Here is a 10,169-nt window from a genome sequence, read left to right as displayed (position 1 = left end):
TGCCTTCTTAGCCAGGACAATTTTTGTATAATTTGGTCCCAAATAATGACTGCTGCTACTATGACGACGCCGCCGATGCAACACATTGGCAACAACCTAATACTTAAACAGAAAATTAACATAAAAATAAAACTATGATAAAAAGAATACAATGACGATGTAGTAACAGCTTGCGCTCCACAAAGACAGAAAAGTACACACCACAATTACCGACGACTTACATATGACCAGAATGCTGTGCTTCCACTCTGCATGGCAGACCAGAGGTGCAAACCATGCAAACACTGTGCAGGGAAACTGCTACTACTGGCAACGAAAATAAATGCAACCACAAAAAGGAAAACCCCCAGCATCTCATAATCATTGTTTATGGCAAAAGAAAGCCAAGGCCACTAATAGTTACTGAAAACACATACCAGGGGCCAAGTTATGTACCACTCTTAATATAAAACCATTCTCAATATGCTCACAGTACCCTGCTCCTATGGTTGCCCTGTCCACCAGTCAGGACCAACCAATAGAAGCAGAGCACTGATTTTGGGACTGGTTTTGTACACAGAGCAGTACCTAATCTGGCCCCTACTTTTTATTTCCCGCCATTCATGTGGATGACATGTCGCTCCCCATTCCATGCTGCTTGAGGATGAAGTTCCAGGAGTAGCTGTACAGCTGCTTGTTCATCTGCTTGAGCAAGGCCACCTGCTTGCTCAAGTCCTGCTCCTGGTGAAAGCTGGCCTCTTCTTCCTCTTCTTCGTCAGCTTCTTCCACACCCCCCGCTGAAGGCATTGACTGCAGCAAGTTAGCATAGTCCGCAGGGGGCAGCTCCCCTTGGAGCATCTTATCTTGACTCTCACTCACAAGGGCAGAACCCAGACAGACAGGAATTCCATTCTCATCTTTGGGTGCCTGTGTGGTCCGCTTGAAGATGCCAAGGGGAAGCGTAGGGGGAATGGGTTGCATTGAGGTGAGAACATAGGGTGTGGGCACAACCAGGACATTTCCAACGGTTCCCTTGTGGTGCAGTATGTGGATGCATTGCTTGGACGCAACGTCCCAGACGCGTGCTGTGCAGTCCTCGCTGCCTGATACAAGCAGCTGTCCATCTAGAGACACTGACAGGCAGGTCACCTTGCTGCTGTGGCCAACAAACATCGCATCCGACCGCTTGTCGCCTGTGTCCATCATGTACAAGGACACCTGAAAACATGGAGGAGCACAGTCTGAACAAGTGTGGAGCTGAGCGCTAAGGTGAACTATGAAGACTGTTCTTAAATGCTCTTCATCAGGCACGACTCAGACAATTTCAAAGGGCAGGAGCCGAAATATTTAGGCACAATGCACAGCCCTTTCCTGTATCGAAGACAATTGAGAGGGAGGTGGTAGGCTAAGTTTCTCGACAGCTTTCTATGCTTGAAATCTCTCACCAAACATCCGAGTCCAAGCTGCTTGCTTTATGCTCAAAAGTTAACCTTAGGAGTTCAAAACTGAAATCATAACGTGGCTCACAGTGAAAGGATCCTTGTGTACATGAAATGTAGCACATTTTATACATTGCGATTATGCAGGCAGAAATAAACTTCCCAGGAAAATAGAGACTGCACTGCGCAGGTTGGTGAGTTAACATGCTCAACGAAAGAAGAGTGCAAAAGAGAAAAAGGAGATCGATACACAAGCGCTGTCTATCAACACAGGTGTTTCGGTTGCACCTCCAGCTCGCAGCGCAAGCGCAGCGGGCCTTCAGATACAGCCGACATTTCTGTCGCACAGTCTACCCAGTGCTAGCCAGGCAATGTTCATCCTGCAGCACTCCGATGCCTGTGCTTTGCATTGGCGGTGTACAAAGCAGACCTTTACGAGTTCAAGCTTGCTTTATTCAAACTTCTCAATTCGTTCACATTGCTGCTTTTGGTCATACTGATGTCAAGCATACAAAAAAGGTCCCTCCTCATTTCAAGTTACAAAGGATTGTATCACAACTTTGGCCACTTAAAGCCTTGAATTATCGAAAATAGACAAGTTCAAGCACCAAGAGCTCTTGAAAGATCCCTTAAATGGTGCTCACCACATCCTAGCAAGCACCGCAAGAGAAAAAAAATTCTAGAGGGCATTTTGGACCACTAAAGCGTGATTAGGCGAAAAGCATTATAGTGCAGTGGATCATAGCCCTCCACTACAGCACCTATATCTCCCCTTCTTTCACTCCCGCCTTCCTCCCTTCCTTTGGGGCATGGTACATGTGTCCACGGAGAACTGTGACAGGTACTACGTCTTTTCTATTCTGTAAATCAATTTCAAACGCCGCTGATGCCTGCTGTACTAATGGCTCGTAGACATCTGGGTCTGCGTCTGTTGTTGAACACAACCAACATTTCATTGAATGCATCAAAGTTCACCGGCATTCTATAACTCATTTACAGGAAAGGAAAGGCGCAGTATCTGTCACTCGCAGAATCCCGCTATCATCCTCACGGTAGACAAGGGGAATTATGAAGACCGTTTCACGATCTGGGGCGTGGTGCAGTTGGTAAAGTGCTCAGCTTGGGATCCAAGGGATGGAGGTTCGATTCCCTGTGGAGACAAGGTTTATTTTCAACTCTCGCTCTCGAAAGCGTGACACCTCTCCTGACAACCTTCTGTCGACAACGATGAGGCATTAAAGACTTTCGCCTTAAATGAAGATGAAATGACAGGTAGACACAAAAGGCACATACACACCACAAAATTGGTAGATAAGCAGTGCTTTTGGTGCGCTTCCTACCTGATGAACTAAGCTACATTTTTACCAATGCTCCTGCAAAAGAGCACTTTCAATCGATGCACCTCCGGCGTTGCTACACGGCAAACTCCATCGTGATCGCCCACAATACTGCTCTACTGTCTCACCTGTGGTCGAACTGCCATTGCCAACCTCATTCGCAGACAATCAAATATACAAAAAAAAAAATTATTACTCAAAACATTTATTATAAGAACAGACAATTTTAAAATAAATAACTTTGTATTTAAATTTAAGTGATTTAAACTGCACAGCTTTGTTCACACTCGCGGCACCACGTGCGGGTCGCCTGCATGCGCAATGGATGATGCAACTGCTACGCGTCCACGGAAGCTGTGATCAGAAAAAGGAGAGCAAAATTTTTATCAAGCTCGCATTTTTATATATATTGTGAGCCTTCTGTGGACCTTCTTTCATTTATACATGCCATCATCATCTTCTTTCATTTGTACATACCATCATCATCGTCCCGCGGCGCGGGCTCCGGCACGTGCCTGGGTTGGTGACCGGATTAAAACGCTAGACAAGGCTTCGCTGTCCTTGCTGCCACGACCTCGCCGTCTTGTCCTAGCCTTCTTCCACAATATATTACAAACCGATAACTATGTTCACCGTGTGCACAGCGTCACGTCTCATGTAGCAATAACTTGTCAATCGGAATTGGGTGGGCACGTGTAGCACGGTCACCCTCGACTGTGCTTGAAACTTGAATCCTGATTGTTACCGATCGCAATCCAAAGTGCCCGCGTGACAGCAGTATAGTGTCTGATAGATGCTCAAGTATGATTAAAATGTGACAAACACTCACCTCAAATATCTTTCCTGTGGTGGCGCCAGCGAAGATGTGGTCTTCCGCTGGGTCTGTAACAATTGCCGTCAGTGCAGCATCGAGTACCACAGTGGCCAGCAGCTCGCCACTGTCGAGTGAAAACACGCGGCAGGTCTGGTCAGCTGAGCAGGTGAAACAGCGCGAGCGGCCGACACCAAGGTGAACATCGGTCACATTGTAGCTGTGCTGTGACCACGCATGCATGGGATCTGCAGGACCCTGTGTAGTGGAACAGGCAGCCTCGGCCAGATCCCAGACCAGTACCTGGCCGTCAGACGATGCCGACACAAAGAGGCCACCATCGTCTGAGAAACGCAGGCAGGTGATGGTATTGAAGTGGCAGCCGAGCACAGCAAGAAGGTCACCCGATGGAACCTGGGCCAAAAGCCACCATCACTGGGTTACCACTGACCCGGGAGGTACCGACTGCATCAGAACGAAGGCGGATTATGGCTTTGCAATTTAAAGCTGCTAGAACATGGGGCATGGACATGTTTGCACACAGGCACAGTTCCTGTGACAGGCCACTCTGAAGTCAGCACTGTATTCCAATAGCAGTGATATAAACAGGTACACCGAGAAACACAGAAGCCCATTAGGGAATCACTGGATAACATGTTGCCAGCTGACCCATAGCAAAATTTCTGTATGGAAACATTGCTGTCCTGAAAAGAAAGAAACCGGATTGGAGGCCACCGGTGCACGACTTAACCTCGGGTTAACGCATAGGCAACCTCGTTACCGAGATTCTCGAAGTGCACAGGCACCCTTATTAGCTCCATATGGTGGGGCAGGTTGGCGGCGGTCAACCTCAGTATGCTGTATACAGAAACATGAACTTTACCACGATAGGTGATGGCTGCTTCCTCGGCTGCCTCCGAGGAGGTGACGGAGGGGGAATGTAGCAAGAGGCTGTAGAGAAGAATTGGTGATGGCCACTACTGCTCCCTCATCTGTGCATGCAGCGTCCATAAATACAGTGTCCGTTTCGAAGCCGCAGTATTTGTGGAACGCATCTGCTCGGGCTCGGCGGCATTGCTCCTGATGCTGGGGGTGCATGTTGCGAGGGAGAGGTTTATGAGGTCTTGGTGGAGGAGGCAAAGTATGGAAAGGACGGTAGGGATGCGTATGTCCAAAGTCTCCAGGATATGGCGACTGGTGGAGGTCTTGGTGAGACGCATAAATTGGGCTTGGTGATGGGCCTCCACAAGCTGCCAACTGTGTTGTGGAGGCCCAGCTGTAGAAGGCATTCTGTGGAAGTGTTGTTCGGCAGGTGTAAAGCTGTCTTGAACACTATGCATAACATGATATCCAAGACATCCATTTCCAGCCTGTCGAGTCGGAGATGCGGGATTGTGTGTAAGAAACGGCTGAGGACGAAGGCGTGAATAAGACGACAGATCGTTCTCCTTCATGCCTCTGTGGTAGCCCGGAACTCGACGGATGAGGTGCAATATCGCATCTGTCACCTACTTTAGTTTCTTGAGGGTTACAGTGTTTTTACCATAGTTCTGGATGTGAATTCCCAGAATCCAGCGAGTATTCACCTCTAAGATGGGGCGGCCATCAAGTTCAATGACAACGGATGTGGTATGGCATGGAGGAAGGAAAGAACTTAGGAGAGGCCCTGACGTCATTTTTTTGAAACCGGCGTGACCGAACGGTGCAATGTCTCTCCTCCACCTTTACCCTCCGCATTCTCTTTCTCCGCAATGCTCCCGTACCTAGGGCCCTTAGCAACGCTGTTGCTCGTGGCCCAAGTTTTCATAGCAACAGCGTTGCCGTTGCTAATGGCCAGACTTGGCTAACCCTAAATTTTGACATCGCTTCCACCACACTTACTCCAATGCATTGGGAATGGCAAGGGCCTCTCCTAAGTTATTTCCTTCCTCCATGTGGTATGGCATCCACGAGTCGTGGGGGGGAAGTATAAGGAACCCAGACTTCTTTGGGGAGCATCGGAATCCGATGCTTTGGACGTGTTCTTGTGTGAGTGATGCGGCGCTTTGTAAAGTACCCTCTATGTTGCCACCACTACCTTTCGCGGTCCATAGTGTGATGCTGTCCGCATAAAGGGTACAAGATGAGGTATTGTGGATAGTTTCCGGGCGAGGGGAGTGAGGATGGCATTGAATAGGAAAGGAGAAAGGACGGACTCTGTGGATGGTTCGTTGGTTTGTGGGGTTTAACGCCCCAAGGCGACTCAGGTTATGAGAGACGCCGTAGTGGAGGACTCCGGAAATTTCGACCACCTGGGGTTCTTTAACGTGCACTGACATAGCACAGTACATGGATGCCACTCCGTTTCGCCTCCAACGAAACGCAGCCGCCGAGGCCGGGATTCGATCCCGCTTCCTTGGGCACAGTAGTCGAGCGCCGTAACCACTGCGCCACCCCGGCGGGGCCGGACCCTGTGGAGTGCCGACACTCCATAGGGTGTAGGGTGGGGAGGCACGAGGGACAAAATGAACTTTAGTCGTGCGGTCCAAAAGAAAATCCACAATGTAAGTGTACAGACATCAGCACGCTTAACACGAATGCTCAAGCACATGAGCCTGGACGGATATTTGCATCTCTCAGTGCTAGCCACTGGGCCTGAAATCATGCTGCACAATATGTTCGGGGCCGCTGAAGATCGCAGGTGCCCTTAACCAGCTTAGAAGGCTGTTGGACCCATCGGCCAGCGCTAAGCGGCACTTGAACTTGTCGATGTCACGCGCTCGAGCACTCGTGTTAAGCGTGCCGATAGCTGACTTTTGTACACCTGTATACATGCTGGCAGACGCTTTCTTGCTCCTCTCGGTCAGCTCTCCAAAGCAGCGCAAGCACGCACAGTGCGGAAACTTCCCTTCTAATAAGGGAGTAATTACTCATTGGCATCCACCCAGGCGCAGCCATATGGCTACAAAGGAAAGCTATACAGCTTTCTCAGAAACTTCGTAGTTAAAGAAAAATTCGTCCTGGTCCGGAGATCAAACCCGGGACCACCGCCTTTCTACCATCGCCATCTGGTCTGCTGACAGTTCTGACTAGCTCAGTTGGTAAAGTGACTGCCCCGGAAAGGCGGTGGTCCTGGGTTCGATCCTCGGACCAGGACGAATTTTTCTTTAACTACGAAGTTTCTGAGAAAGCTGTTTAGCTTTCTTTTGTAGCCGTATGGGTGCGCTTGGGTGGATGTCAATGAGTAATTACTTCCTTATTACAAATCTACTCCACCTTGGAGGGATCCCCTTAACTGCCATTCTCTTCGCGCTGGCGCGCGCATCTGCTTGGATGTCGCTACGTCGCTACCCACCTCCTTTGTAGCGACGTAACACTTGTGGAACGGCGCAGCTAGTTGCCATGGTTACGACGAATGCGCAGTAGCGGCTTTTGACACGCATGGCGACCTTGCCTTTACATGGCGTATCAGCGCGTAGTGAAGCTTTCGCTTCATAAAATAAAAAAAATAGTGTCGCGAGAATTTGAGACTAAAGCTTCGTTTATAAACACCATGCGTAACCGAATTGGATTTCGAAGGCGGCAACTACTCGTTCACACGCTTGCTGAACAGGCAACGTCAAATACCTTGCGCAAAGAAAACAATGGCGCCGTAGCTTTCCATTGAAGTATAAATGAACTCACCTGCCACAGGTATATCTTCTCTCCTATCCCGGCTACGCAGTGTAGGCCATCCGGAGACGTCGCCAACGCAGAGACCACGCCGGGACACACAATTTGCTTCTGAACCTGGTCGCGACGTTGCAGCGACCACACTCGCAGCAGCGGCTTGTCCTGCTGCGCACTGATCACGTAGTCCGAGCCCAAGAGGCATAGCGTTTTGGACCTACTGATTCCTCCCTTGTACTGGGCCAGCACAGAACCCGACACTATATCCCAAACGCAGGTATTCCACAGCTGACCGGCGCCGTCACTCGTGAAAATGCATTCAAAGGACGCCATTCTTCCGCTTTCGCTCGCCGTCACTATGTTCCCGTGATCGTTAGAGTCGTTGATCAGACGAAAGAGTTCAAATTTGCGCTAGGTGTCGCCAGTAACGCGACGGCGTCATATTATTAACTACTCTGCGCGGAACAAGCAGTCGTCTGCTAGCTTAGTGGAGGAGTGATAGTAAAACCGCAAAAGTACTGGCAGGCCTGAAGTCGTTCCGGTGAGGAAAAACGAAGCGACCGCAGTCGTGACAGCTGGCACGTCGTGCGCCAAAGCCGAGGAGGTCGGTAGGCAGCTGCTGTTGCGCTGACACGTGCACGACGCTATAGTGCTCTAGAATATTGGGCAGTGTGACGACCGGCGGCGGAGAGCGGGCCGCTTTTGCGATGACAAGAACCGACTCCCGCGAGAGGGCGCGACGTGCAACAGGGGTGCCACGTTCGCTGCTCGGCGCGTAGCGGCCGCGGGATAGCGGGGGTACAGAGGAGGGTTGCGGTTCTCTTTGGAGCGATTTTCAGACGCTGCGCAATTAGTGTGATAATTAATAAAGAGGCTACTTATTCCAGGTGCTCAAACGGATCCCTGTCATTCTTTTACGTCTATCGGGAGACATCGTGCACGCTTGGGTAGTCCTTCGGAGCAGCGCGCGATGTTTTAATCGCTATCTGAAACTCTCAACATTTCGTCTTGCGGACAGTTACAAATCGTCCAGATGAGAAATTTGTACTTAACGTTTGCAATGAAGCGTGGTGTTTTGCATTCGTTCTTCCCTTAAGGGAATAAAGGCTGCTGCCCAGGAGCGCTATTGACACGCGGAGAAAAACAGTGTACATGCGAATCAAAGCTTGGGCTTCGCAAGGCCTCTTTAGGAACACCTATTTTTTACAAACTTTATTTGCGAACACGCCCCGCCGGGGTGGTGCAGTGGTAAGACGCCCGACTACTGTGCCGGAGTACCCGGGTTCGAACCCGACCGCGGCGGCTGCGTTTCGATGGAGGCGAAACGAAGTGGCGTCCGTGTGCTGTGCGATGTCAGCGCACGTTAAAGATCCCCAGGTGGTCGAAATTACTCCGTAGCCCTCCACTACGGCTCCCCTTTCTCTCTTTCCACTTTCACTCCCACCTTCCCCCTTCCCTTACGGCGCGGTTCGGGTGTCCACAGAGCAAGTGTGACAGTTACTGCGCCTTTCCCTTCCTGTGAACCAATTTAACTTATTTATTTGCGAACACCTGCTTACATTTTGCAGCTTGCGTTTATTAATACATAACAACGTTTATCTTAAATCGTCAGTAATCTGTAATATATCTCTTTAATCGGTGTTCTTTATGTGCCCTAATCACCGCTTATAGAAATTACAAATACTGTGTGCGAGCAAAACACATTTATTCACTACCGTACTAATTTAAAGCACTGTTGTATTTACCGGCAAAAAAAAAAGGTATACACGACTGAAGCATTTATTCTTTGTTCGTGATTAACAATTACGTATATCGCGGACATTTGTTTGCGTGCCACTAACTAAAGGGCGAACAAAAAAAACCAACAAAAAGTCAAGTACAGCTAGGGCATTACTTCAAATAAAATATGAAAAATTAAAACCGTCACATACGTAATACGTTCATAGTGGGCACTTGAGTGCGGACGCTTTACTGGCATCAAATGGTACCAGAGCAAACAAGCAAAAAACAAAAATAAAAGCACTGGTAATGGCGCGTCGAATTGGCAGGCATGATGCAGTTCTTGGCGCGCACCGAGAGAAAGCAGAGAAATGCGAAAAAGATGACGAGCACCTAATACGCAAGCAATTAATATAATGCAAAAATCAAATGCGGACATAATGCGTGTTTATTCTTTGAGTGTGTGGTATGGAAATATGAGTAATCGACTGGATATACTTGCAACTACTGCTTACCGCACTATATATAATCGGGCTACTTGCCGCGGGTGCTCTTTGCAGTAATAACCAGACTATAATTGTTAACATGGTTGATATTACACGTGAAATACTTTCAAGGGAATTTAATTATTTTCCCTTTGGGAACTCTTGTCGTGATTCGCTTACTTCGCAAAGAGCGAAGCCGCAAAAACACATTAAATTTCATTGCTTCAAGTGGGAGCTTTTCTGGTGCTCCAAGTAGGTAAACTTTTTTAATCTTCACATTTTAGAGGAAGTTTGCAAAATCTGAAGTTCAAATCAGTCGAAAAGGACCGTGCATCTGAGCCAAATTTTTGAGTAAATTGCGACCTAGCTTCGAACCTATGGCGCTATTTTTGTTCGTGGTGAGAAACCGTGCCGGCCTCACAACCTCTCTTTCGCAGAAGGATGATCTAGCGGAAGCGAATTAAGCGTACCCTATAGCCTCTGCGTCCTCTATTTTCCGTCGTTATTTCTTTTTCAAAGCTATTCATTTTTTTTTTATTCTGTATGTACATAAAGCAGGACTAGAGCGATCTTCTGGAGGCAATGACTTGCATATTATCGGTGGCTTGCGCACCCTAGAATGGAAACATTTTCTGGAACACTTAGGTCATTGTTAAACTATAACGCATTGAGATTAAATGTTTTAAGTATAGCGCACATCTCTGGGTATTTATAAAGCTACCCGTTACAACAATGTTTCAGACTATGGAGA

General features: G+C 48.5%; 1 protein-coding gene across 1 annotated transcript; it reads right to left on the bottom strand.

Moving 5' to 3' along the window:
* Positions 1-399: 399 nt before the first annotated feature.
* LOC146178524 (WD repeat-containing protein 18) lies at positions 400-7,832 on the bottom strand. Its single transcript, XM_084578347.1, has 3 exons — positions 7,230-7,832; positions 3,585-3,980; positions 400-1,197 (listed from the first exon to the last, which is right to left on the bottom strand). The coding sequence occupies exons 1-3, from the start codon at positions 7,545-7,547 to the stop codon at positions 601-603; spliced, it is 1,311 nt and encodes a 436-aa protein (XP_084434473.1). The 5' UTR covers positions 7,548-7,832; the 3' UTR covers positions 400-600.
* Positions 7,833-10,169: the final 2,337 nt, after the last annotated feature.

This window comes from Amblyomma maculatum, chromosome 9 (assembly GCF_055883805.1).
Source record: "Amblyomma maculatum isolate TAMU_Amacu chromosome 9, ASM5588380v1, whole genome shotgun sequence".
NCBI lineage: Eukaryota > Metazoa > Arthropoda > Arachnida > Ixodida > Ixodidae > Amblyomma > Amblyomma maculatum.
Note: the sequence above shows the minus strand (reverse complement) of the source record. Positions and strands in the feature narration are given on the sequence as shown.